The sequence below is a fragment of the Callorhinus ursinus genome, unplaced genomic scaffold (assembly GCF_003265705.2).
Source record: "Callorhinus ursinus isolate GAN/ISIS: 27379988/994484 unplaced genomic scaffold, GSC_fseal_2.0 scaffold24, whole genome shotgun sequence".
NCBI classification, from domain to species: domain Eukaryota; kingdom Metazoa; phylum Chordata; class Mammalia; order Carnivora; family Otariidae; genus Callorhinus; species Callorhinus ursinus.
In genome coordinates, this window is record NW_027397086.1 from 9,569,976 (window position 1) to 9,597,348 (window position 27,373).

At 55.8% G+C, this 27,373-nt stretch overlaps 1 protein-coding gene and 1 long non-coding RNA gene across 5 annotated transcripts in view; one reads left to right on the forward strand and one right to left on the reverse strand.

Moving 5' to 3' along the window:
* Positions 1-25,031, reverse strand: part of DAB2IP (DAB2 interacting protein) — a 188,712-nt gene extending 163,681 nt beyond the window's left edge. For 2 of the 4 annotated variants that reach the window (XM_073905804.1, XM_073905802.1), the window contains exon 1: positions 3,561-3,742. Coding sequence is in view for 2 of the 4 variants with exons in the window: in XM_073905798.1 (XP_073761899.1) it covers positions 4,798-4,900 (103 nt within the window). In the remaining 2 variants the exon portion in view is untranslated. Of the gene's footprint in view, positions 1-3,560; positions 3,743-4,797; positions 5,315-24,650 lie in introns of those variants that run through there. The other 2 variants (XM_073905801.1, XM_073905798.1) reach the window with 2 other exon arrangements.
* Positions 3,972-15,568, forward strand: LOC141374958 (uncharacterized). The gene is made up of 3 exons (XR_012382201.1): positions 3,972-4,371; positions 4,554-4,631; positions 13,886-15,568. It is a non-coding gene; the product is annotated as an uncharacterized lncRNA (long non-coding RNA).
* Positions 25,032-27,373: the final 2,342 nt, after the last annotated feature.

A 27,373-nucleotide genomic window follows, 5' to 3' on the forward strand; every position in this document is an offset into this window, starting at 1 on the left:
CCCCTGGACACTGAGCCCACAGAGCCCAGCTGACTGGTTTCACCACAAGCCACTGTAGCACGTTGCCCTCCAACCCAACCCAACAACTCACCCGTGCCCCGAGCCCATCACGGGAACCCCTCCCCAGAAAGGCAGAAAAAGAAGAGTAACCCATGAATATTAAGATTGGAAGGAATCTATATGGTGATTAACATAACAATTAAAAAATTTAAAAAAAAAGATTGGAAGGAATCTCAGAGATATAACTGAACACCCCCCGCCCCCGCCTTAACAGACAAGGAAACCCCAATTTTAAGAGATGACCAGCTCTGCCGGGGATCACACAGCCCAATGGCGGCCCAGCCAGAACACAGATCTTCCTTCAGGCCTCCGGGAGGGCTCCGGCACCGAAGCCAGGACCAGGTGGGGCAGTAAAACAAGGACATAGCACGGATATGGTGCAAGAAAGGCCTGTGCTTATTGTCAAGGGGCCTGGGTTCAAGTTCTGACTTCACCACCTTCCCTTACGCACACAGACATTAGAGCTTTGGACATGTCACTGCAGCTTCCTGGACCAGAGACCTCTTCCAGAAAACGGGTGTTTAATAATTCCGTGCTCTCAGCGGGATCAAAGAGAATCAAGGTAGAACAAGAGCACTATATGCAACAGAGCCAGGTGGTCAGGATGAGGACATCGCCGAGGCCTGTGCAGAAGACTCCTTCACCCTCACCCCTCCTGGAAGCCCGCCCCGCCCAGCCAGCCCGAAGTCAGACATTTCCCCAGAGCTGCCCACGGGCCAGCAGAGCAGCCCTCCAGGCCAAGGGGTAGGTTGCCCCTGGATTTACAACACAGCTGCATGCATGGCAGGCCCACCCCTCTCCCCTCCCTCAGGGGTCCCCCAGCACCTCCTGATAGAGGTCATCACGGGGCCATGGAGGAGGAAGGGTGTGGGGGGGTGGGTCCGGCCCGCCTCTCCTAAGTCCCCTGCACCCTAGCTGAGAAATCTGAGTACAAGGTCCTCATCCAAGATGCACTAATCCTTCTAGAAAGCAGAGGTCACAGGTCTTGAGGGGAGGGAGGTGGGGTGAGCAGGGCCTCCCGGGAGCCACAGGCTTGCGGCCACTTGTGGCAGGGGAGGTCTCAGTCCCCCACGGGCCTCTCCTTAATGCCTGATATCCACCCAGGAGACTTCCACAGACAGCGATCGCCCCACCAGTGGGCATAACATCCTGTCCATTTTACAATCGGGAGAAAGCTCCAGAAAGGAAAACTAACCAGCTGAAGAGAATAGAGCCAAGGCTGGAATTTAGATCACCTGGAACCCATATCCATATCCCACATTCTCTTCCTAAGCACACCTTACAGCCATGGTTCCCAGGCTGTGGTGTGCGTGAGAATGGCCCCGCGAGTTTTTCAAAGTGCAGATGCCCAGGTCTGGAGTGGAGATGAGGAATCTGCATTTTAACAGGTGCCCCAGGGGGTTGTGATAAAGCACTGTCAGCACACACCACAGGCCCGGGGGAACGCACACACTCACGGGCACACATGACACGGGCCAGCACGTGGACAAAAAGGACCATTAGAAGCATGGGCTCTAAAGGCAGATGCCGGGTTTGGGATGCAGCTCAGCTCCTTACGGGTTGTATGACCTTGGGTAAATCTCGTGACCTCTCTAAACCGAAACGAGGCAAGAAAAGAATCAGCCTCAAGGTGTTGTCTTAAGGATGCAAGGAAACAATATGTATAAAGCGCTCCTCACAGGACCTAGCACATCATAAATACTCAAAAAATGGTGTTACCATCATGGCCAAACTCAGTTCAGTGTATTGAATGCCGAAGGGCGGGAACTGAGCGCCAGGTACCAGGGGACCGCAGGGCATCGTTGAGCAGGTAAGAGATGCCTGAAGGGTTGTACTGGAACCAGTGGGTAGAAGTAACAGGGACACAGATTTCTGCTCCAAACAGGAAGAACTTTTTCATCAGCCTGGAGTTGCTCCATTGTGAAACCAGCTGCCTAGTGGGCTGTCACCAGAGGATCGAGGCTAAAAAGACTAGATGTTCACCAGGTAGAGATGCAGCACCAGGGAAGGAAGAAGGGAGGGGGTGGCCTGGCGCTCTTGAAGCTGACTTTCAGTTAGGTTCTACAGGTCAGTCCCTCTCCCTATAATTGGTGCATTTGCACTGTCCTGACCTTTACAACCTTTATCCCCACAAATCCAAAAGGCATGGGGAGAGGCCAGTGGTTCATAGAAAGGCTTGTTTTGCCTTCTGAGTAGTTCCTGGTAAGGAGGGGGGTGGATGGGACTGTCTAAAATCCAAGGCCTACAAACACACTGAAATCGTATGCCTCGGAGGATATACGCATCTGTGCACTTTTCTCAAAAGGGCTGGCTCATACCAACTTTTGAGCAGAGGGGAAACTGAGGCACAAAGGGGGTTGGGTGGCTCAGGCTGCAAGAGGGCCCAAGCTCCAGGATACAGACTGGAGCCCAAGGCTGTTGTCCTATGAGCCAGATGCTTTCCGTGCCTTATCTTTCAAAATCCTCACTACATCCCCCTGGGGTGAGACCTTTGAGCTCAGAGAGGTTAGGTAAACTCCCTAAGAACACACAGCTAGTGAGTGGCAGGGCTGGGGTTTGCACCCAAGTTCTCTGGGCCTCAGAGCTGGTGTTTGGCTTGGTTTTAACTCTTGGCTATACTGTCTTAGGTCAAGAAAACACAGAAAGATGTTTGGCTTTGACACCGAGGGGAAATCATGTTAGAGATGATGCTCCTCATAGGTGACAAGCTACCTACTCATCCACCCTCAATTAAAATTAAATTCAAATCAAAATTAATTTCACCCCTAAATAGCAGAATGGGGGGTGGGAGGGGAGCTCAGTTTCCATATGCCTCAAGCCAGACAGCTCAAAAGAATGGAGCATCTGGAAACCAGAAAACCCAATCGTTTCCACCAGGCTGGGAACTGGAACCTAGATGGCTTTGGTTCCTGTTCCTACCCTGCTTAGCCCACGGGTCAGGGCAGCCCAGGAAACCAAAAACAGACCTCTCTTCAATGACCCCGCCCCCTCAACACTGAGGAGTGGCTACCGGTTGAACAAAACAACACCTCAAACTTGGGTGCCCCAGGGTGCCTGGCTCTGGGATGAGAGGAGTGGCTGTTCAACTACCAACCCCCACGGTGAGCTGAGGAGGGTCTTAAGTCTGGGGAGACCACTGGAAGCCCTGGGGTTGGCAGGCTGGAGAAAACCCCCACCCTAACCCCTGTGGGCTGCAGGCTCCAGCTGGGGTGACTTCCATGTTAGATCCCGCGCGGTTCTCCCCCAAGGACCCAATGATCTAAGCAGGGTGCCCTGGGAAGTTTAAAGGGTCAACGCACTTCGCAAAGACCGTTTGGCTGCACAGGGGTACTGCAGGGTAGAAGAGAGATCAGTAAAGCAAAGTCGCAGCCCACTCCTCAGTCTGGTACCCCCATACCTCCCATTAGAGCCCCCAGATCCTCTCGAACCTCAGGTCCCTTTGGGACCCCTGCAAGCCCCGGGTACCCCCTCATACCGGCTCGGGGGCCCCTAGCTCTTACCACTCTGCACCGGCCGGGCCACTGGGCGCTGCCATCGCAAAGGCGCCGGAGCCCGAGCTGCACCGGACCAGGGTCACGGGGTGGCTGGGTCGCGGGGCAGCAGGAAAGTTTCCGTAGCGCCAGCCAGGCGGAGCGGGCCGAGCAGACGGCGGGCCGGGCAGGAGCGCGCTCCGGCCGGCTCGGTGCCTCCGCCTGTGCGGCGGTGCTCTGGCTCCAGGGCTCCCCCGGCCACCCGGCCGGCCCAGCCCCGCCAATCGCAGGCCCCGCCACCAGCAGCTCCGCCCGCCCGGCCGGGACGGAGCGGAGGCGGGGAGGGGAGGGGTGGGGGCGCACCTGTTTGGCCAATCGACCCCACTACGAACCACCTCGCCCCGGCCAAACCGCCGGACTGAGCAGGGCGATTCCCTCGGCTCTCGGCACACGCCCCCTATCCGCGCTTGGGCCCGGGAATCTAGGCCGGGCCACGTGCCCCCCCCGCCCCTCCCCCTCCCGGACCCGGCCGGGTCGAGCGCGCCGCTGTCTCCGCCTGCCTGCGGGGACCCTCGGTGCGGCCGGACTGCGCTGCTTCCCCAGCCCCTGGGATGTCAAACACAAAATCCCGGCTTTAGCCTGGGGTCTATGGAGGTACAGGTCTGAGGAGTGGACTGCGACGCTGCTTGGCTCACCCCTCTTCTACTCTACACCTTCTTCTCCCACAAGGATTTTCGCGCGTCCTCCGGCCCATTAAATTTCGCGGCGAGCTTGCCTCGATCTCCGACGGCGGGGGCCGCGGGCTGATGCTAGGTGCTGAGCTCTGGGACAGGACGGCAGGGTGAGGGAAGGCCACGGGGAAGGCACTTCCAGGCCCCCCACCATCATAAACCCTCGAGAACCCCATCTGGATTCGGGGAAACTTCTCCAGGACGCTTGCGATCAGCTGCAGCGGGTTCCCCAACTTCTCTTGGGGTCACAACAAATATTAAAACTTGACGATTTTATTATTCCATTTTCCAGATGGGAAGACTGAGAGGCCAAAGGGAGGCGAACGCTTCTCGGTCGTGGTGGCGAGATTGCGATTTTTTCAAACGAAAGGTGAGTTTGCAGAGAGCACCTGGCTCCACTCCCAGAGCCCGGCGCGGACGCCTGGGTTCTCCCTTCGCTCGTCCCCCCGCCGCGGACCTGGGGTGGGGAAGGAGAAAGGGGCGCCAGCAAGTGCCCGGGAAGAGCGGGGGCGCGTCGGCAGCCGGCCCTGCCTTACCTCGGCAGCAAAGCGTGTCCTCGCAGAGCGCGCCGGCCGGAGGCCCCAGCAGGGGCAGGGAGGCCCAGGCCAGCGCGCGGGAGGCCGCCCCGCCGGCTCCCATCCCGGACGGCCGCAGCCGCTCCTCCGCCCGCTGGCCTTCCACCCTCCCCGGCACCTGTGGGGACAGCGCTGTGCCGGCGGTCTCCGCCGCGGCCTCGGGGGTGGGACTGGGCCAGGCCCGGGGTGGGGCGTCCGGGACTCCCCGGGCTCCTTGGACTGTCGCGGCCCGGACTCCCACGGTCGCGGCCCCGGCTCCCGGCGACCAGCGCAGGGCAGGGCGCTATTTTTAGCTGGAGCTGTTCTCCCAGTTGGACAGACAGAACCAGTTAATTCGGCCGCTCGGGAAGGGCCTGCACCGGGAGCTCCCCGGAAAGGCAGCCGCAGCTCTGCTGAAAGCTGATCCTTCGCATTCCTGCCTCTCGAGGCGGGAGGGCGGGAGGACGCCTCTAATTCCCCCGGGAAGCCGGCGTCCTCTCTGAAGGCAGCCCTGGGCCCCAAGTGCACGCCCAGCATGGGGCTCTTTAAATTGACTCTGAAACTCCACCTGCCTTCCCCCTGCTGACCGGAGGCTTCCCGACTTCCCATAAAATGCCCACCCTTCCTACTGGTCCCCAGCGCTGGGAAGAGCCCCCCAGCAATGGGATCTGGGCCCCAGCACCGACTGAAGCTGGCACAATCCCATGACTCAGGAGCTGCTTGTTGAAAGAAGGAAAAGTGAAAATCCTGTATCAGATGAGCCAGAGGGTCAAGTAGAGGTCTTCGGAGCCTGGGCAATATGGGATGGATGGGCGGGGTGGTTTCAAAATCCTACAGAACCCCTAACCCAACACCTTCTGACTGTGTGACCTTGGCAAGTCTTCTCACCTCTGTGCCTCAGTTTCCTTTCTGCATAAGGAAGTCTGAGAAGCCCAAGAGATAGCAGGTGAGAAAGCCTTTGCAAAAAAAAAAAAAAAGCCTGAGGGGCGTGTTCGTGTAATGAGGGATGAAGAAATGCAAAGATGAAGAAGATGTAGATCTGCTCTCAGGAAGTCACTAGCTCTTCTAATTCAAGGGAGAAGGTGCTAAGGGCATAAAAAGGTACAGTTAGACTGTTTGATACTAGCCCGAGGATAGAGGAATAGGCCAGTGGACTAGAACAGAGGCTGCAAAAATAGACCCACACATGTATGGAAACTTGACATATGGCAAGAGTGGTGCTACAAGTCATTGGGAAAAGGGTGGACTTTTTTTTTCTTTTTAAGATTTTTATTTATTTATTTGACAGAGAGAGACACAGCGAGAGAGGGAACACAAGCAGGGGGAGTGGGAGAGGGAGAAGCAGGCTTCCTGCCGAGCAGGGAGCCTGATGTGGGGCTGGATCCCAGGACCCTGCGATCATGACCTGAGCCGAAGGCAGACGCTTAAGGACTGAGCCACCCAGGTGCCCCAAGGGTGGACTTTTCTGTAAATGGTGCTTTTTTAGAGTGATTGGATATCCATGTTGGGGAAAAATGAGATGGAATCCCTACCTCACACCTTGCATTAAAAAAATCAATTCCAGGGATGCCTGGGTGGCTCAGTCGCTAAGCGACGGAGCCTAATGTGGGGCAGGATCCCAGGGTCCTGGGATCAAGTCCCACATCAGGCTCCTTGCTCAGTGAGGAGCCTGCTTCTCCCTCTCCCTCTGCTGCTCCCCCTGCTTGTGCTCTCTCTCTCTGACAAATAAATAAAAATCTTTAAAAAAAATCAATTCCAGGTGGATTAAATACTTAAACACAAAGAACCTATGTAATAGGGAAAGATTTCTTAAAGAGCCCAAAAGCACAAACCATCAAGGAAAAGATTGACACACTTAATTAAAGTATAAAACTCAGGGCAGAGCACCTGGGTGGCTCAGTCCTTAAGCGTATTCCTTCTCTCGCTGTCTCTCTCTCTCTCCGTCAAATAAATAAATAAAATCTTTAAAAAATTAAAAAATAAAAATAAAACACAGGGCATCTGGGTGGCTCAGTTGGTTGGGCTTCTGACTCTTGGTTTTGGCTTGGGTCATGATCTCGGTGTCCTGAGATCGAGCCCCATGATGGGCTCCACACTCAGCGCTGAGTCTGCTTGGGATTCTCTCCTCCCTCTGCTCCTCCCCTGCTTATTCTCTCTCTCTCTCTCTCTCTCTCTCTCTCTCTGTCTCAAGTAAATGAATAAACAAAATCTTTTTCAAAAGTGTAAACTTCCTGTCTGTCAAAATCAGGTATTTGGAACACAATATCCAAAACATACGAAGATCTTCTACAAATCAATTTTCAAAAGAAACAAGAGGAAATTGAGTAAGACATGAACAGGCAATTTGTGGAAGGGAAACCATGGATGGCTAATAAACATATGAAAAGACATTCAGCCTCACTTGTAAGCAGGGAAATACACAGTTAAACCCCAGAGAAGTGCCATTGCACACCTGTGTGACTGACAAAAAGCAGAGAGGCAGGAGGGCAAAGTGTTGGTGAAGATATAGGGCACAGGGAACTCTCTCAAACACTGTTGGGAAAAGGGGCAGTGGGTGCCACCACTCTGGAAAACAATCTGACAGTGTCTAGATATGTCGAAGATGCATTCCACGCCCCAGTGACCCAGAGAACTTGGCTTCTGGGATAAACCTGGGGCTTGCTCATTGCCACAGTGTTTACCCTCATAAAGAGTCTGAAGCAGCCTCCATGTCCATCAGCAGAAGGCAGAAAGAAATGGTGGATCAGTCCGTGAAATTCTATATGGTAGTGAAAATGAATGGAGGTACCTTATGAATCGTAAGTTGGGGGATGGGAAGCAAGTTGCAGAAGATCACATTGGATGACAGCATTCCTGGAGATTTTTAAAACATGCAAAACAAAATGATACCACTTATTGCCTGGAATGCACATGTTTGGTAACATCTGAAGAAACTCAAGAGGAATGACAAATACACCGTTTAGGGAAGTGTTTGCCTCTGGGTGGGGCGGGGGACGGGGAGAGGGAGACATGAAGGATGGCGGGAAGGGGCTTCATCGATATTGGTGAGGTTTTATTTCTTGACCTGGGTCAAGGTACCCGGGTGTTTGTTTTACTCTTCAGAACCTTTTTTAAAGATACGGAGCAAGCAGGGGGCTATAAAATCTAAAATCCCCATAAAATGCAGTCCTGCTCTGAACTTCAGTTTCCTAATTTAAATAATCCGGCCATCATGTCTGTGAAGTGCTTAGCACACGACGTGACTCACGGCCAAGTGCTCAGTGAAACTTGAGAACATGAATAGCCTGTTCCTCAGACTCCCCCGGGATCCTTCACACCCTCGTCCCAGCCAGCTGAGACTCCCTCACTCCGTGCAACTGGATCTCCCAAGCCCCCCAACCTCTGTCCTGCCTTCATGCCTTTGCACAAACTGTTCACTTTTCCTAGAGTGCCCGTGCTCCCCCTCTCTTCTGTTGTCACCCAGCGCTGGCGTTTCAGCCCATGGAGAGCCCCTGGGAGGTCCTCGTCCACTCTCCCGGCAGAGGGGCTCTCGAAGCCTCGCCTCACGCCACTGTCCGCATCTATCACATTGTGCACTCTTGCACCTGCTTATGGCTCTCTCTCCTCCCTGAGCTGCAGGCTGGGAGCTCCTCTGGGTCACGAACCTTGTCTGAGCCACCCCTACAGCCTTAGTACCTACATAAGGCCTGGCCTCGGGAAGGCTGGATGAATGAATAAAGGGGGTGAGTGGATTCAAATACTCAGACACAAGAAAGGGTCATGCCAAGCTCTCAAAAGGAAAGCAGTCCCACCATGCTGATTGACTGTGTGTGTCCACACAACCAGGAGGTGACGAGGGCGTATTGCGAGGGGTTCTCCAGAAGAGTCAATGAGGTAATAGAAGTAAAATGCATGACTCCATTTTTGGGAACAGGTAGCAATTATGTGAATATTGGCCACGAGGAAGATATTTGCGGGGGAAGGTGAAAGGGACCCAACTGGGTTACCACAAAAGAAGGAGACTGGGGAAGAAGCTCCAGGGAGTGTTCTCCGACTCTACACAAAGGCAAGCACCTGGGAGTTGGCCCAGGAGGTGGGAGGATCAGAAGTGTGCCCCAAGTTAGTGCTTCTCGTGCTCCTCCCTCCTGCCCTTTGCACTACCCCGGGGTGAGGGGCTGCACAGCATCTCGGAACCGGCGGCCCTCCTCCCTGTCTCTCCACGTCCACTCTGGTCCCCTCCAATCTGTTTCCCGCACATAGCCCAGGGATCTCAATATGGACCTGTCTTTTCCTTGCCAGCTTCCATCTGTAGGGGTGACAGAGCCTGCGGCACCTTCCCCAGGGACGCGTCTGAGACGCTCTACCAAATGCATCATCTGCACTATATATGCAAAATCCACATATGTCCACTTGTCGGGAGCTTCCATCAAGGCGACATACAGGATGGCAAGTTGCTTATGGTCCGTACTCTAGAAGATGAATTGGCCAGTGCTACATGTTGCAGGAGCAAACAAACACATAAAGTCGGCAGGGCTATATGGTCCCTGGAAAAGAACAGCACTGTGCGCTTCATGGGCTCAGATGAGATTTTCTGAACTAATGAGCCGATCCTCTTTGATCCAGATCACACTGGACAATGTCATATTACCCTGGTGACACGACATGAGCTACTGCTGGCACTTTGTCCCATGCAAATGGCCCCATGAGGTGGGAATCCTGCCCAGCTTAAGGTCTGCCATCTCAATGCTTCTCAGGGGGTCGCCCGTGGCCTCCTCGTGGCTGACACGGAAGGACACTGGGCTGGTGGGCCAGAGCGGTGGCTCCAGGAAAGCCTTCTAAGGAGATGACCTCGGAGCATGTCTTAAAGGAGCAGAGAAAGACGTTAGCCAAAGAGGGATAGCAGGGCAATGTGAAGCTGCAGGGCCTTCTCTGGAATCCTGGCAAGCAGCTGTGAGACAGCCGTAGGAAAAGGAGGCAGGGCTGGGGCAGGAGGGGCCTGGAATGCCACGCCCAGGAGCTTGGAATGTTTTGGGGCTGGGGGAGTGGTGGATGCTGTGACATGCAGCCCAGATCCCCGCTTCCAGAATGAAGGACTCACTCCCCCAGGCGTTCGGAGGCTGTTGCACAATGGCCCTCAGCTGTCAGTTCTGTTTGGGGGTGGCCTCTGCCGAAGGAAGCCACTGCACCTGAGGCGACAGCCCTTTCCTAGGGTGTCCTACATCCAGTGACAGGTCACCCCAGGGCTGAGCCCCTTGACACTACTCAGGACAACTGTGAAGGGCCAGACCTGTCCCGGGCCCTCCCCAGACTCCACGCAGGGTGGGCAGAGGCGGGCACTGTGGCTGCATGGCAGCTCAGCTTTCCTTCTGCCTGGTCTCACTGCCCGCCCTTCCCATCCACAGGTGCCGAGCCTTCTAGAACAGTCCCTGACAAACCTCCTGCGCACTCATACGTCTCTGAGCCTGCTCCCCAGGAAATCCAACTGTGTCACGGAGCGCGGGAAGCCCTTGTTGTGTGTCTCACTGGTGGGAGGGACTCAGGAGAGCTTGTGACTTTGCAGGAGCCAGTGAGAGAGGTGACTGATACTCACGGAAGCAGGCAAGGTCTCAGGAGGGGCAGAGAGGCTGGCTCATCCTGAGACAGAAGCAGAGATTGGAGGCAGGTGGGGGTGGGGATGGGGTCAGGAAATGGAGTGAGTCATGACCTTAACTTTTGTTTTTTTTTTTCTTGTGCGGCTGGAAGTGAGGTTGGCTGCCCAGAGGAGAAGAGATAGATATTATAATTGCATAAGAAATTAACGACCAGAGTGCGTGATAAATGTTGCCACAGCAGTAGTAAGGAGTACAGGGCTTCAAAGGGTGGATAGGAGCTTGCCAGGAGGTGTGCCCATAAGGGAAAGTCATACTACACGGAGGAAACAGCTGGTGCCCAGAACCCAGCTGAGCTAGGATTCCCAGAACATATCCAAGATGCCCAGTGAAATGTGAATTTCACATGAATGATGAATAATTTTTTAGTGTAAGTCTGTCTTATGCAATATTGGGGACATACTTATCCCAAAGAATTATCCGTTGTTTACTTCATCACCTTCTGACCCTGTTCCTGCCAGCAGTCCACTAGGGCCCCCCCCCAAACTGCAGCCCAGGGACTGTTCACATTCCATGGTATCCCTCCCATTATCCAAACCCTCAGCTGTCCTCGGAAGTCCTCTATTGTGTGATCCTCGGCCACTCTTCCCACCCCATCTCCCATCTTTGAAAACCCCCTTTAATCTCCTGCCTCTGAGCGTTTGCCCCACTATGCCCTCTGTCTCCCTACTATGCCCTCCCCATGTCCGATCCTCCAGGAGGCCTCCCAGATTTCTCTGGGAGGGTGGAAGTAATCATGTCCACTGATCAATTGCAATAGCACCTTGGGCAAGTCACTTCACATTTCTGAGCATCCATTTCCTTGTCTCTGCAATAGGGACCACACCACCTCTGCCAGGTTGCTGAGACGATGATCGACCATGTTCAGAAAGCACCAGATATACTCTCAAACGTTGGCATGTCCCCCCCGTGCATGCCTAGATCAGTGCCTGGCACCCAGCGGGCACAAATACACGTTAGCCGAATGGAAGCGACTCAAAGGTCCTGAGCTTTTATACTTTAATTTGCTTCTTGGAATTGCCATGCCCAACAGTGGAACTTAGACAAATTCAATTTCCTATATTAAGATGATCCGAAAAGAGATAAATAATAAAGCCACTGCAATTCTGATTGCATAACCGGCTTCTCCCCCAGTTGGGAAGGGACCAAACCAGCTCCCCAGAAATGGCCTATTTTGGCACCAAACATGACACCCGGCCTCTCCGGCTCGAAGCGGGTAATATCCGCCACACATGTCTCTGTCTCAAGCCCTCCCAATCCCAGACCACAAAAGGTGATTTCTTATAACCATTAGCATAATTACCTGACTGCAAGGCTATAAAGAAGCGATTAGATGAGCCTGTGATTTTTGCACAGTTATGTGTCTCAAGTAAGTCACCTGAAGTTCATCTGCCATCAGGATTCATGGCTGCGTTCTGTAATCATAGGGAATTATTTTGCTAATAACGGAGGTACCTTGATCTAATTTAGTTTTAATGCTAGGAGGTGCCCTCCCAGGATAATCAGTTCCAGGGCAATTCCAATTTTCAGGTTTGTTACACGTTCTAGAGAGAAGATTCAATTCAAAGGGGCTGAAGTTACTTCTTTATCACCCAAAGTCATCTAGGGGCGAAATGGAATGATACCTCTAGGTGTTTGCAGAAAAATGCAGGGCAAGGTTGAGCCACAGTGAGTGGGTGGCAGGGCAGTCCCAGCCAAGATCAACGACCGGAAGACACCACTCATGGGTGAGGACCATCCCGGGGAGAACCCTACTTTTTCTTGCATTCATTCATTATCTCATTTATTCTTTTATTCTGTTTCCGGGCTCTCTCCTCTGCAAGACCTGGTCTCCACTGTTATTTGAATACGAATATTTTTTTTTACAGATTTTATTTATTTATTTGATAGAGAGAAAGACAGGGAGAGAGGGAACACAAGCAGGGGGAGCAGCAGAGGGAGAGGGCAAAGCAGGCTTCCCACCGAGCAGGGAGCCCATTGTGGGGCTCGATCCCAGGACCCTGGGATCATGACCTGAGCCGAAGGCAGACGCTTAACGACTGAGGCACCCAGGTGCCCCTGAATACAAATATTGATAGCAAACACGTTTCCGGCCCAGTTCTGGGTACTTCGTGCATATTAACTCATTACTTCCCGTGAGGCAGGTGGGTGCGACTACTATCCCCATTTTACAGATGGGAAAGCCGAGGCAGAGAGGTTAAGAAACTTGCCCCAAGTCACACAGTTAGTAAGGGGCATAGCTGGGATTTGAACCTTAGACTGTGAACTCCCTCGAGTTCATGTACAAGGGAGAATCCTGAGCCCACCAGGAACTGTTCAACCCCTTCTCTCTGTGTTCTCGTGCATCCCTCCCAACAACTCTGGTATAGGACTGTTGTCCTATTTTATTGAGGAGGACACTGAGTCTCGAGAAGGGGTTAATTTGGCCAAGGTCAAGTGAGTAAATGGAGGAATTTAAGGCTTCACCTCTGAGACTCCGATTCTCTACTCCCGCTGCTCTGGCTGAAGCCAGGAAGTCTGAGCAGCGTCTCTGAACAGCTTTCGAAATGGGCTGGGTAAAGTGTAATTAAATTAAGTGAACGGTGACCGGCCACCCAGCTCTGCTCTTCCCTTTCCATTCTCGAGCGGTTCCTCTTTCCCACCCCGACCCCTCACCCCAGAAACCAAGTGTCCTTTACTGTCCTTCGGTGTTACCAAACAAAACCTACTTTCAGATTCCAATGATTCGCGCACATTTAGGCTTTCAGCAGAGGGCCGTGCACTCCAGCAGGAAGGGCCAGGATGTCGACGCAACTCTGCGGGTCCACTCCTCGCTAGGCCTTGGCCTTCCCGTCTTTTCGTGGAGGTGGATTCTTTAAAAACTGATGGAGCTACAGAACCCTCGTTTTGAGTGAAAAATTTCAGGCAAGCCCGATATTTAGATGAAAGCAAGCTGCTCTGGGCAGAGCTGTGCTATAGAGCAAGGGCGTGGAGTCTCTTATTCAGCAAACTTCCGGCATCTCGGTGGGACCCTGGGACTCTTCTGACAATTGGGAAACCACTGGCCTGGACAGAGTCTGTTGACTCTTGGGGTTCGTAGGGCCAAGGAATCTGAGCTCCACTGACGGCTGGCAATACCCGACATGCAGGGCAGGCCCCGCCCCCTGAACACCTGTCCTGCCTTGTTAGGAGCATCAGGGGCCGAACCCGGGAGGGGCATGTCAGCAAGGCCAGGTCGTGCCCAAGGCCCTGCCTTGCGGGGGACGAGTCGTCCAGGAGTGTGAGCACAGAGGAATGATATCTGCCTCTCTGCACCAGCCTGTGGGGCCAGCCCATCCCGGCACACTCCCTGGTGGCCATGAGGACAGGCCAGTCCCCTCCCACTGCTGCCTATTTGTTTTCTCTCTCCTGTCTTCTCCCTTCTCTCTCTTCCTCCTTCTAAAATGCTCAACTTCCTGTTCTAGGCCTAAGGCTGCACGGGTGCCGCCCCAGGACTGAGACTTCACCCACAGGGACGCCTGCGTCCCGGAGTAATCAGTGCGTGGCAGGTGGAGTGAGAAAAGCATCCTTGAAAGGCTGTCCTGAGGACGGTGGGCTGGATCCCGAAAGTCGTGCAGAGCCTCACAAGCGATAGAGGAATCAGATGCACATTTTAGAAGCTCATCGGGCTGTACACATGGTTGGGGAGGGGGGGCGACTGTGAAAATGGGGCTTTCCTCCGCCTCGTCACCCCCCAACCCCCACCTTCCCTCGACACCCTCCAGGCAGCCCTGTTTCCGCGCTGAGACACGGCATGTTCAAGAAGGGAAGAGGGGCTTCAGGCTGCGGGCTATTCCCACTTTGGCCTGGCCCCCAGCCTGGAATGCAGCCCTTGAGCCTTCACCCCCAGGACCATGGGGTCAGGATGAATTAGGAAGTTGGAAACTCTACCCCAGTTGGCTGGAATGCTTTGATTTTAGGGTTTCTGTCTGTGAACAGGAACTCAGGCAGAAAGTTAGCTTCCCCACCCCCCTTCTAGTCCCTTCTGTCCAACTCTCGGCTCTGACAAGCCCCCGCCCCAGCCTTGCAGCCCCTCTTGGCTCTTGGATCACTGCCTCCCCGCCCCCCCATGCTGCGGTGCCGGGGGGGGTTCCATCCACAAACACAAGCCGTTTGGTTTCACCACGCAGCCGGGCATCTGCTTTGGCATCCACACTCAGCCTCAGGGGGAGGATGAGACGGGGGCTAGTGGGCATCGAGGGTCCGGGAACCGGGGGCAGAAATGCAGGCGATTGCTGGTGGCAGCTTAGACCCTGTCCCTCCCCTGCTCAGATCTTTTCCAGGGCTCCTGCTTACTCTGGGACACTGGTTCTTAACCAGGAGGGATTTTATCCCCCAGGGAACAGTTTTCAATGTCTGGAGACATTCTTGGTTGTCACAACTTGGGCTGGGGTGAGAGGCAGGTATGCTGCTGGTGACTAGTGGGTAGAGACCAGGGAGGCTACTGAGCATCCTCCGGTGCACAGAACAGCCTGCTCGACAGTTCTCCGGCCCTACGTGCCAAGAGTGCCAAGGCTGGAGGCCCTGCCTGAGGGTAAAGCCCCCCCCCATCCCATGCTTCAGGCTGGGATGCTCTGGATGCTCACTCCGACCTCAGCCCCTTTGCTTCTGCTGTTTCTCCTGCTGGGGTGCCCTCCCTGCTGCCCTCCACTTACCTTAATCTCAGTTCTCTCCAGCCCCTCTACCTGTGGGGGCTCTCCCCTGCTGCCCACACCAGCCCCAGCTGCCCCTCCCAGAAGCCGCCTCTGACTACATGGTACCCCGATTTCTCTCTTCATGTGATCAGCTCCGGGCACCTTTGGCCCTCCTGAGTCTCAGGTGGCACATCTACGTCATGGGTGGGCGAGGTGAGTGGAGACCCCAGGCCCCCCGTAGCGCGGACACAGCCCCTCCTGCCTCTCCCTGGGATGCTAAGCACATGGGGCACTCAGTGTTGGCACACAGTGGGACCCATGTGGCTTCGGAGCCAGTGGGCCAGGGTTTGAATCCTGACTCGGCCACTTCCTAGTAGTTGGACCAGAAGTTAACCACCAAACATGTCTGCGCCTCAGTTTCCTCCTTTATAAAATGGGTCTTCCAGTGAGAGTTCCACGTGCTGTGCGGTGTCCCGTCCCTGTCCTTGTTCCCTGTCTGATGGGTCTATCTCGTCAGGGTGTGCCTGGACAGCCATCTATTCCTGGGGCCCAGAGGAGGAAGATTAATCGCCCTCCTACTTCTCCCTAGAAGCTGAGCTTGCACTGGGCTGCCAAGGACTTCGGGGAATGGAGACCTCTGAAGCCACAGCACCAGAAACCGGAGGCTGAGCAGGCCCGGCTGAGTGGCCAGCCCAGGAGCGTGACCGTCCTCTTGGTTCCCTGCCTTTTCGGCCTCTGCTCTTATATTCCCAGTCCCTGCCTGGGCTCAGCTTCTGCTGCTGGGACCGTGACCTCCCACAGCTAGCTGAGCTGGCTCAGGGCAGGGGGTGCTCTGTTGAGCAGAGGGCTGGCTTGGGGTCTTAGGAATTCTGGGGCGGTAGGTAGCGCAGAGACAGACTCGTAAACAGAGAACAAACAGGTGGTTGGCGGGGGGCGGGGGCGTGAAAGAGGTGAAAGGGATCCAGAGGGGCAAACTTCCAGTTATCGAATGAATAAGTCACAGGGAGGGAAAGTACAGAGCGTGGGGAATTTAGGCAAGAATGTTGTGATTATTGTGTTCAGTGACAGATGGTGAGTACACTTCTCATGGTGAGCATTTTGCAATGTCTGTAGTTGTTGAATCACTACGTTGTACACCTGAAACCAATATAATATTGTATGTCAACTTCAGTGATAGAGAGAAAGAGAGAAGATAGAATAAACATGAGCCCCCAGGCTCCATCACCCTCCAATTCCAGCGGTTGCCCCCTTAGAATTACTAGGAGGTGGAGAGAGAAAGAGACAGTAAGAGACAGAGACAAGAGACAAAGAGAAACAGAGATACAGCGAGAGAGAGAGAGAGAGAGAGAAAGACTGAGGGGGGGCCCTGTCTAACCTCTCCAAGCTGTGGGAGGCCCAGTCTGGGGAAAGAGCCCCAGAAGAGGGAGAACAGCTGCCCCTCCTCACCCACCATGGAGCTGGCGAGAGGAAAGACTAAAGGCTCTCCGAGCGGACACCTTCCCAAGCACCCTGGCTTCTGGGCCATGGAGTTGGCACAGCCATTCGGTCAAAGACAGGCCTCACCTCTATCCACCCCCCCAAACTCTGTGAGGCTACCTGGAGGGAAAGCAGGGACAGACCTGGGCCAGCCCCCAGAGGGCTCCTGAGTGAGGCCCTGAATGCAGCCCCTCCCTTGCTTCAGCTTCGGGTTGGGTCGGAGGCCAGAGCCCGCCTACCCACCCTCCAGACCTCTCTGGTACCTTCTGGGTCAGCCTCGTCTCCCCTCCCCCTACTGCTACTAGCAGCCGCCCTCCACTCCATCATTAGCAACAGCAAGTGAGGCCCTTTGTCTGAGATTTGGGTCAAGGGAGAAAAAGTCCAGGGCAGAGGTGGGGGTGGGGGCCGTGGTGACAAGCACCCCCAGCTGCCATTTCAGGAACTGTGCAAGCTTGAGCTGGCTTTTCTGGAGCACAGACCCACTCGTTCTGGTGCAGAGTCAGTGGGAGCTTGGGGTGGGCATGTGGGACCCCCACAGCCAGCCAAGACACAGACCCCCTCGCAGGCACTCTGTCCTACTCACGCGTGCTCACGCCCTCTGCGTGCGTTCATGTGTGCATGCACACACACACACACACACACAGGCACGCGGGGATGTAGGTCACTGGCTGGAGGGCCTCGGGGCCTGGAGTTCTGAGGATCCAGCCACCCGGCACAGGATTCCAGATTGGACAGAAATGCACCCCTCCCTCCTCCTGCCTCCCTCCTCCACTCGCCTGCATCGGTCGGACCCAAAGCCTCTCTAGGCTTCTGTTTGGTTTTCCCTAGAATCCCACTGGCTGAGACTGCCGGAAAACAACTCTGTCCGGGGAGGGCCACATGGCTTTTTTTCTGTGTGTGTATGTGTGTGGTGGCGCGGGGGGGGGGGGGGTTCCCTGTGCAGGACAATGTGGAGGCTACAAGAGACAGAGGGATGTGACCCCACCGTGAAGACTTTCAAGGCATAGCTCGTGGGATGCCTTAGGAGTAGATGAGGTAATGGCCAGAGGGTACAGTCAAGGAGAAAACCGAGCAGCTTCGGCCAGGCTGATCAGGGCCGGCTCCCTGTGGGAGGTGGCAGGACCTTGGCTGGGCAGTTGAGTAAGGTTTCAAAAAGCCTAGGAATAGGAGTGGTACTTACACAGCTGGGAAGACCCCAGCCGCTCCTCCACCCTGGAGCTGGGGCCTCTCCAGAGGTCACATCAGGAAGGACCATTTAGGAGTCTAAGGAGGTACCTGGCCTGGGGTGGGGGTTGGGAGCTAGAGCGAGGGTACATCTCAGGATCTACTTAGGAGGGAGAATGGACCCTGAGTGGTTCATGGTTCCTCCTCTCTCGGGGCCCCCATCTTCCCATTGGTAATGGGGGATGGACAAGAGCCCCACCCACCCACCCAAGACCCTCTCCCTTGACCTCCTCACAGCTGGGGCCATTTCCTACTTGCTTCAGCCTCCCTGGGCTTCTAGAAGTAACCTCCTAGGAGAAATCCCAGCTGGGAGGGAGGCGCAGCTCTAGCTTCAGAAGTCCTGGGCTGGTGTCAGCAGCCCAGGGCATATCCATCCAGCAGAAGGAAATGCCACATCAGCTCCAAGCAGGAGGACCAGCCAGAGGCAGTAGCCATCTAGGACAATATAAGAAGGAATGATCTATGGGCATGGTCCTCTCAAGAGTGGGAGCTGTGGGAAGTGGCTATTACTGTCCCCACCCCTCTGAGGAGGAGGTCAAGGCTCAGAGAGCCAAGTGGCCCAGGACAGAAGCCTAGGCCTGGGTTGTGTATGCCCAGAGCAGCTCAGGAGGGAGCCCACCAGAAGCCAGTGGACAAGAAGTGGGGAGGAATGTCTTTGCTTTCTAAACAATAGGAGCTTCTGAATGAGCTCCTCCCTCCTCCCACCAGGATCCTCTCTCCCTGGGAGAGGACAGCTCCTTTCTCCTGAGCTTTCTCCTGGCTCTGCCTGGCCCGGCTCCAGACACGGGCCTGGCCCTCCGCGTCCCCCTCCCTGGGCCCCACTTCCTAGCCTTCTTGTGCGGCCAGCTGCTCAGGCTTGGGTACATAAATGATTTAAGCCCCTCCCGTCCATCCTCATTGTTCTTCTTTATTGACTGTTTTTCCTGATTTAGCCTCTTCCCAGAGTCCCATGGGGCAATGGGGCAAGAAGGGGGGGCTCCACCCCTTGCCCACCTGCCTAACTAGGGAGGGTCAGAGGCCCAGGTATGGCTGGCCAGCAGGACCGAGGCTTTCCTGGGCATGGGAAGGACTTTGGATTGGGGGCCAGAGTACCCAGGGAACAGCCCAGAATGCACAGGAGTCTTGGAGTCCTGGGTTTGAATTATGAGTGCCCTCACTAGAGCTTGTGGCTGTGGACCCTTCTAAGCCTCAACTGTCTCGTGTGAGCAGTGGGGATGTTTCTTCCTCTGCGAGGAGCCGGTGATTCCATGTGGAACACATCACAGAGCAGGCCTGTACTAAGTGCTCAGTAAATGCCGTCCCCACTCTGCCTCGCTGGCCTCATCTGTCCACCTGTGAAAGGGCCCCAGGTAGGAGTGTGGCTTCTCCTGTTCCTTAGGTTGCCTGCAGGCCCAGGGCAGAGCCCCAGGGCAAGATGGAAGAAATCTGGGTTTGGCATTCTTTTCCCAACCCCGGGCAGGCCAGCCTGGTATCATTATCCAGTTCCACAGACAGGGAAGCGAAAGCTCGCCGAGGGCCCAGGTCTTTGCCCAGGACCTGTTGGGTTAGCTGAGTGGCAGAGCCAGGAGGAAGAGGCCCCAGGCTCTTGTCCTGAGAGGCAGGCCAGGCCTGAACGCCCTTCCCCAGTGATCCACTCACACAGACACGGCCTCAGAGAAGGACCTAGTGGGCACTGGTTCAGAGCATGTGCTCTGGGGTGGGACAAACCTACATGACTCTCAGCGCAGCCATTCACTAGCTGTGTGATTTGGGTGAGTCACTCAGCCTCTCTGAACTTGTTTCCCCATCTCTAACGTGAGAATGCTAACACCCACCCCACAGGGTGCTGGGAAGGGGAAGCCAGCTGATGAATGGGAGGTGCACGGCCAGGCATACAGCTGTTCTTTTATGGTTCTTGTCTATCTGTCACCAGCTGAAGCAAACCCACTTAGGACATCTTCAGTTCCTCCTCTCATGGGAAGAGCCAGCGAGTGGTGGTGACATCAGACCCCTGACAGCTTCTAGCCCAAAATAGCCTTCCCTTTAGACTGACCCTGTCCCATCACAGCTGCTTCTGCTCACCGTTCCCAGCTGAACTGATATTGCCTTCGGTTCCCGTTCCTGCCATATCAGCCTCGTCCCTAGCGCCGCACTAACAAAGCCTCCCAGGAGGCAGGATTCTCCCTGGGCAAATGAAGGGCCCTCCGGGCAGCAGTGATACAGCTCTCGGACAGTGCCTCCAAATCAAGGTCCTGGGCTCTGGAGCAACCTGGGCTCAAATCACCTGCCTCCCTGTATGATCTTAGCCATCACTTAACTTCCCAGAGCCTCCGTTGCCTCATCTGGAAAATGGAACTAACGGCAACCTACCGGGTGTGTGGTGGTGAGGAGTCGAGCAGACGAAGTCCATGAACGACCTTGCATGGAGTCTCGCCCGGGAAATGTACTCAATAAATAAGACTGGTTGTTGTACCTGCAGCACTGGGAAGTTTATAAAATCACTCCCACCTGCCCACCTACTGGGGTCCCCCAACAGGGGCAGATGTCCTTATCACCAGAAAGAAACTGAAGTTTCTGAGCTGCTTGTTCTGTTCCCCGGATTTCCAAAGCAACCAGCCCCTTCCAGAGCACTGATCTCGGCTGTCTGTCTGAGCCCAGCTCCCTCTGGGAATCACAGACACCCCCCCCCCGGCCCCCACCAGGTGTCCGGTCTCAGGAGATTTTACCTTGTCACTCCTCTGGAGCCCCAAGACAGCCGGGGAGGCGGGCAGGGCACAGCTGAGTCTGCCCATTTGTCAGACAAAAAAGCCAAGGCTGAGTGAGGAGCAGGGACTTGGTCCAGGCCACCCGATGGCAAAGGGAACCAGGATGAGACTCAGGCCACAGAGAGGGAAGTGGGTGCCAAGTGCTGAGTCGGATTTAGAATCTTAGATGGTCAGAGCTGGAACATTCAGGGGTGTGGGGCATAAATGGCCACAAAAGAAACAAACCCAGAGACGGGGAGGACGCCTGAGGGCACAGAGCAAGTCCAGGGCAGGATCCAGCTGGTGCCATTCGCTCATTCACTTGTTTGTTCATCCATTCATTCATTCATACAGCGAATACAGTAGCAACCAAGACACAGCCCTTGCCCTCAAGGATCTCATGGTCCTAAGTGGGAGTCAGATTAACGACCAGGCAATCCAAACCTGCCCTCGTCGGGGAAGCACCAAGGTGTGCCACGGGGCAGGGGTGGGAGGCCACATCGCAAAGTGGAGGAGGGGCAGGACTGCGTGAGAACCCAAAGAAAGAATGTTCTACAGGGTGAGGTCTGCTTCCTGGTCGGCCCACGGTCAGGACTCCTGTTTTCTTCCTCAGCAATTGGAAAGATGGGAAAGAAGTGCTTCTCTGAGCTGGACTTCCCATGCAGATGAGGGGCCCAAGCCAGAGAGAGTCAGTCAGATCTTGTCTGACTCTTGCCCCGATTTACACACGGGGAAACTGAGGCCCACGCACGAAAGGTTTCTGCTCCCTGCCTTCCTGCTTCTGCTTGTTGTGTAAAGAAACGCCTGCAGCTGTGTTTGCCACTCCCCCAGCCGTATCAGCCCTCACTGGCCTTGCTCAAAGGGTCTCTCAACTTCAGGACGACCCGACAGGGCACCGCTCAGCCCTGTCTGCTGAGACACCCTCAGTATGGCTCGGGCCTCCAGGACATTTGTGTCAGTGGTTGGGATGTGGCCAAACTCTTTTCAGCCCTTGAGCACCAGGTGAATGGAATCAAAGCTCAAGCTATCCACCAGACGGAAGAGAGTCTGGCTTGGCTTGAAGCATGGAGGAGGGGCCAAGAACCCCACTCCCAGCCGTGCCTCTCCCAGCCCTGTGCCCGCTGAAGTTCCCGAGTTCCCCAAGGAGCTCAGCTTGTCAACCCTGACCCAAAACACCACCCTCCTTGGAAGTGTTGGAGAACCCTCAGAAGTTTCTCCAGCCTTCGCACCTGCTGTCCTATCTGCCTGGAATGTCTTTCCTCACTTCTTTGCCTGGGCCAACGGAATTTGTTCACTCACTCATTCAACAAATATGTGCTGGATGCTTACTCTGCGCCAGGCAGAGAGCTATACTCGGGGGATAACAGCTGTCTGAGAGCTTAGAGACTTGGGGACATATAGAGTTTAAGCACACATGCATGCACACACAATAATGTCCAGTACAAATAGGAGCAGACCCTATAAAGGAAAGGAGAAACTAAGAGTGAAATCTCATTCGATGGACTGAGGGAACACGGTCTAGGGAAGGCTTCCCTGAGGAGCTGACTTTTTAGTTGAGTTTGGGAACAGGAGGAGGTCGAGGAGTTAGTTTACTGAAGAATGAGAGGAAGAGTGTGCCCCGCAAAGGACACAGCATCTGCAAAGGCCCTGGGCTGACAACTGGTTTGGTGAGTGTGAGCAAGTTCAGAGCAGCAGGACTGGAGCCTATGGAGTGGGTGGGTGAGGGAGAAAGAGTCAGATCATGCAGGGAGGCAAAAGCAGCAGACCTTGGTCAAGGGACCATGTGGGTAGCAGGAAAAAGGAAGGATCCAAGAGAAGGAGCCAGAAGAAGAGGCAGAGAAATAGGTGGGAGAGAATCAGGAGAGTGGCCTATCCCGGCCGCCAGGTGAAGAAAGGCTTTTGTGAAGGAGAGAGTCATCAACTTCTTCAGTGGAGGAGTCATCTCCTCCAGGAAGCCTTCCTGGACTCCACATGTGGGGTTAGGGGTTCCACAGTGCCTTGGCCTCCCCATCAGAGCGCTTTCCTCTCCCCCAGGTTAGCCTGGAAATGTCATGAAGGCAGAGACAAGGTCTGACTTGCCTTTCCAGCCCTAAAACTTAGCACAGGACCTGAAAGTAGCTTTTGTTAAATGAATGGACATAGAGAGGAAGTGCCTCTGAGCCCACGGTTTTCCTTCACTGGCATGGTCCAGGAGGCTCCTTCTGCTCTGGACCTCCCAGGCATGCTGGAGCCAGGCCCCTCTTGGCTGGACCTGGGACCACTCCCAAGGAAAGCCTGGGCTCTCCTCCATTCGTGCCTGACCCCTTCCTAAGGCTCCCTCTGACTCTTCGCCTCTTCCTGTTGGCTCCTAGGCACCAAGCCGCCTGACCAGCTTCCAGAAGACCAACAACAGGCTCCCACAACAGGTGAAGAAAAGGTGCCTCCTGTGCACGGGGCCCTTCAGTCAGGGTGCCTAGCATTCCCGGGGTACCAGCCTCGCCCTGCCCTGAGGCTGCTGTTAGCAAACCAGGAAGCAGCAGTTCAGGGCTCTGGGGTCCAGGTGGGGAGATGGAGCCCTGGGAGATTTAGAGCCTCATTTGGCCATGGGTTGGTCCCCCAGAGAAGGGTCTGTGCCCTCTCTGGAGTCGCATTCAGGCATGGCTATACCAAGTTTCAGGTGAGCACTTCCGGGGACATGTCTCAGATTGTCTATCTGCCCCCCGCCTCCCTGGGGAACTCATCACTCAATCCAGCCTCGTATCACTCATCTGCCTCCCATTCGAGTCTGGGAGCTCTTCCAGGTCAGGGGCCTCTCTTTGTCTCTCCCTCCTTACCCCCTCCCTCCCTCCCTCCCTCTCTTTCTCTTTTTCCTCCCTCCATTCACTAAGCACAAACCATTTCTCCAGCTTGAGCTGTTCATTTCTGAACCCGTGCTCCTGACACACAGCTTGGCACATGGGGGTCACTCAGCATGCATCCACTGGCCACCTGGCTGCCCCAACGGTGCCAAGTCCATGGGTTGGGCCCTGCCAAGCTCCCTGGAGGATTGCAGCTCCGAACATGGCAAAGGGACCCTCTCCCTGGAAAGAGCTGAGCTCTTGCAGGAGGAAGGAAATTTGGCCTTGAATCTGTATGGAGGCCAGGCCTGGCTGGGGCTGGAGGAAGGTGGGAGTGGGGTCCAGAGGGAGAAGTCAGTTTTCTTCGCAGGAACTGTGGTCCCAGGAGGACCTGGGCCCCCAAAAGGGGGCTCCAAGCTGGAGTGAGGCCGCCTCTCAACTGCCCTCTCTTTGGCCAACAGGGCCTTCTCCCTGCTGAACCCTAAAATCTGCTGACCCCCCACCCCACCTCAGCCCCTCAGTCACCCTGGCCTTCCTGCTTTTCTCACGTGCACGTTGCCCAGAGACAGCCAGGGTGCCCTGGTCTGCCAGCCAATGGGCAGCTCCCCGGCCAGGCTGAGCAGTGGGGGTTTTGGTTACCTGCACCCCTGAAGCTCCAAGCCTGCAGAACCTGCCCCAGCCAAGCCATTCCGAGTCCTACAAGTCCTGTCCCAGGCTCTCAGCAAGAGCTCCGTCCTGGCATCTGTCCCCCAACAATCTTCCCCGGGGTTTCCAGCCACCCTGGAGGCTGCAGCAGGGGCGGTGGGGGCAGCTCCCAGTGGTAGCCCCCGGGGCCCTGCAAAGTGGGGCGTGCTTTCAGCCAGGCATTAATTACAGGGTGCGTTCCTGATGCCTGGTCCACCTATATTTATCTGCAGGATCTCACTAATTAAATTCCCCACAGCACCCGGCGGGCTTGGGGACCGGAGCGAGGCAGACAGGCAGGGGGGCTGCAAACTTCCTTCCTTTCCTTCTTGGCCAAGAGCAAAAGGGAAGCAGCCCAAACTCCCTCTCCCTCCCCTGACCCTACTCATGTCTGGAGTCCAAGGGGCCACCCCCAGCTCTGCCCAGGGGGTGGGGGGACCCTTCGGCCTTGTACCCCCTCTCCCCGGGCCCCCCCCCCCTGCCCCCCCCTAGGCCCCAGGATCAGACAGTGCCCAGCCGCCTGACGGCCTCCCCCCATCAACTCGGATTCCTGCAGCAAGCAGAGAAAAGTCTGCTGAGCAGCGAGGCCGGATCCCCAACTCTGCCACTTTGCAGGGGCCGGGGCCCTCTTACCGTAGGAGTCGTCTTGGTCCAGGAGGGAATCGGGCTCCATGGCGAATGGGCCCCCTGCCCCTGGCCCCACCTGATTTATGAACCAAGGCTGTCTCCATGAGCGTCTGGGTTTCTCCTTTTGTATTCCATCTGGCGGCTTTTCCAACTAGATGACTGGGTATTCCTGCAAGCAGGCCCCTCTCCAGCCCTCGCCTTCATACAGTACATTTAAAGTAGCAGTAACCTCTTTTTCCTCCCCCCGCAGCCCGGCTGGAAACATTAGAAGGGACCGAGGCAGCGAGATGTCTAAAATAGGAAGACGCCGGGACGCTTGGCCTGGCTGCCGGCGACGCTGGCTGTGGGGTCTGGCTGGGGCTGTGAAAATGGAAAAGCTAAGAGGTAAGGCTGCGCTGGGGCTTAGAATCTGGAAGCTGGCTCTGGGGGCCCCAGGGTCTGTTGGGGGAGGGGAGCAGGCTGACCCACCCGTGGGAGGGGCCGGGAGAGGGGGGGCTCGGCTCTGTTCACCACCCAGCGCCCAAACCCCAGGGGCTTCTCCGGGGCCCTGCTGGAACCTCCCACTCAAATCTGTTCTACAGACATTTCCTGCAGTGTGGGGGATGCAGAACTGACTCATCCCTCCATTCAGTTAGTCATTAACTTTTTTCTGAGCATCTACTCCACGCCAGACACTGCCAGGTGCTGGGGTAACAGCAGGGAGCAAGGCGCGGTGTCTGGGTTCATGGAGCTCACAGGTAAGCAGGTCATAGCCAGGCGGTGGGGGAGTGGGGGAGAAGTGCTGCAGAAACGGAGAGCAGGGATGTCCCCCCCCCCCCCCCCGCTGCGGTTGCCGTTGAGGGAGGTGGTCCGGGAAGGCTTCCTGAAGACGCGGGCCCCTAAGGATGAGTAGGAGTCAGTCAGGGAAGGAGGGAGCGAAGGGGAAAGGCGTGCCAAGTAAACGGAGTGACCTGTGCCAGAGCCTGGAGCTGACGGGGTACCTGGGGCATTCGGCGCCCGCAAATGAGTTCCCGGTGGTGGGAGCAGTGGCTGAAGGGGGGTGGTGTGGAAAGACGGAGCCAGGGAGGGAAGCAGGAGAGGGCCGGGCAGGGCCTCTCGGGGATGTTCTCAGGCCTAACCCCGAGGATGGTCTGTGAGATGGACACGTTCCAAGTTGTCATTCGAAAGGCCTCTCTGGTTCCTGGAGCGGCTGGGGTGCTGGGTACCACTCAGTGAGCGGCCCCGGAGCTGGGTACCGGTCCGAGCGTTTACCCGCATAGTCTCGTGCACGGCTCGGTGGCCCCTCGCAGAAACTCTGGCTATCCCGTTTTACAGAGGAGGGCAGCACAGCCTAGACAGAGGGAGCCACTTGTCCAAGGCGGCGGGTGGCCTCCAGGGCAGGCCTGGGCCCCAGAGAAGTTACAGCCTTGGTGCTGGGGTGGGGGGTGGGGCAGTGGGGAGAACAAAGATGCAGTAATTCATTCAATCTGCGTGCAACCCAGAATACAGACCAAGGCCATAGGCTTGTGGGAGAAGTGCGTCATTTGGGGCCAATCAGGGAAGGCTGCCCCAGTGAGGAGGCATGTGAACTGGACAGCGGGAGGAGAGCAGATTTGGATGGGCTGAGCAGGGGACGGTGAGGGCATCCCAGGCAGAGGGAATGGCACAGGCAGAGGCATGGAAGGTAGCATGCAGTGGGGATGAGAAGTCACTGGGAGAAGGTCAGGGAGATGGGCCGCTCGGGGCTGGAGTGAGGAGGACCTGGAATGACAGTCTTGAAGCTGGCGTCAGGCAACCTCAGAAGGTAGTCTAGAGAATGGCCTCCTTTCTAAGGAATGCCTGGGCATTCCTGCTAGCAGCCCCTTCCCAGTCTTTGTAATGCTCTGCACTAAAAGCAGGGGAAAGCTCTCATACATAAAACAAACAAACAAAGCAGGAGAGAGCTCCCTGCCCCACAGCACTGTGAGAACATTAGAAGCTCCTCCTTTGTGACCAGCTTTTTGGAGACATGCCGTGGTTCTGGTGCCTAGGCAGAGCGGACGTCAAGAGGAGGGAGCGGGGGGACCAGGGGACAAGCTGGGAGGCTGGCAGGAGGGCCCAGGCCCGGGAATGGCAGGAAGTAAAGACCCACCCGGGCCCCTCCCGGCCACCTTGTGCTGCCCAGCTGCTCCCAGAACACCAGTGTTGGGGTCACCGTTTACCCCTCCCTCCAACCTCGGCTGCCAGGGCTCCCAGCTTCCAACCTCCCACTGCCTTAATTACGGGGAGGCCAGGCCCTACCCAGCCAGCTGCAGGCATCCAGCTCACGGGCTCTCCAACTCAGCGGGTGTGGGGGGCAGGCTGCCATGTGGGGAGGGATCTAGGAGTGAAGGGTTCCACCAGCCAACAAGTGAGCTCAGACCCAGCTCTCCTGTCAGCTCTCTGGGGCCCTGAAGCTTTTCGGGGTTCTGGGGTCACATTCTAGATAGAGTGGGGGGTTGCTGAAATAGACCCTCAGACTTATATCCAGACTCTGCCGCTTATTAACTGGGTGACACAAGCTAGCACCCTTGGGAGTCTCACTGGTAGAATGGGGCTCCTCATAGTGCTTCCTCATGCGGTGGTCTGAGCCTTAAGGCAGGACCAGGCCAGGAGTGTGTGACGGTTAAAATTAAAGGGTAATGCTCCATCTTCTCCAAACTTCGATCATCCTGACTGCCTAGATGAGGGAGGGGTAAGGCAGGTGGGGGAGAATATGAGCCCATTGTACT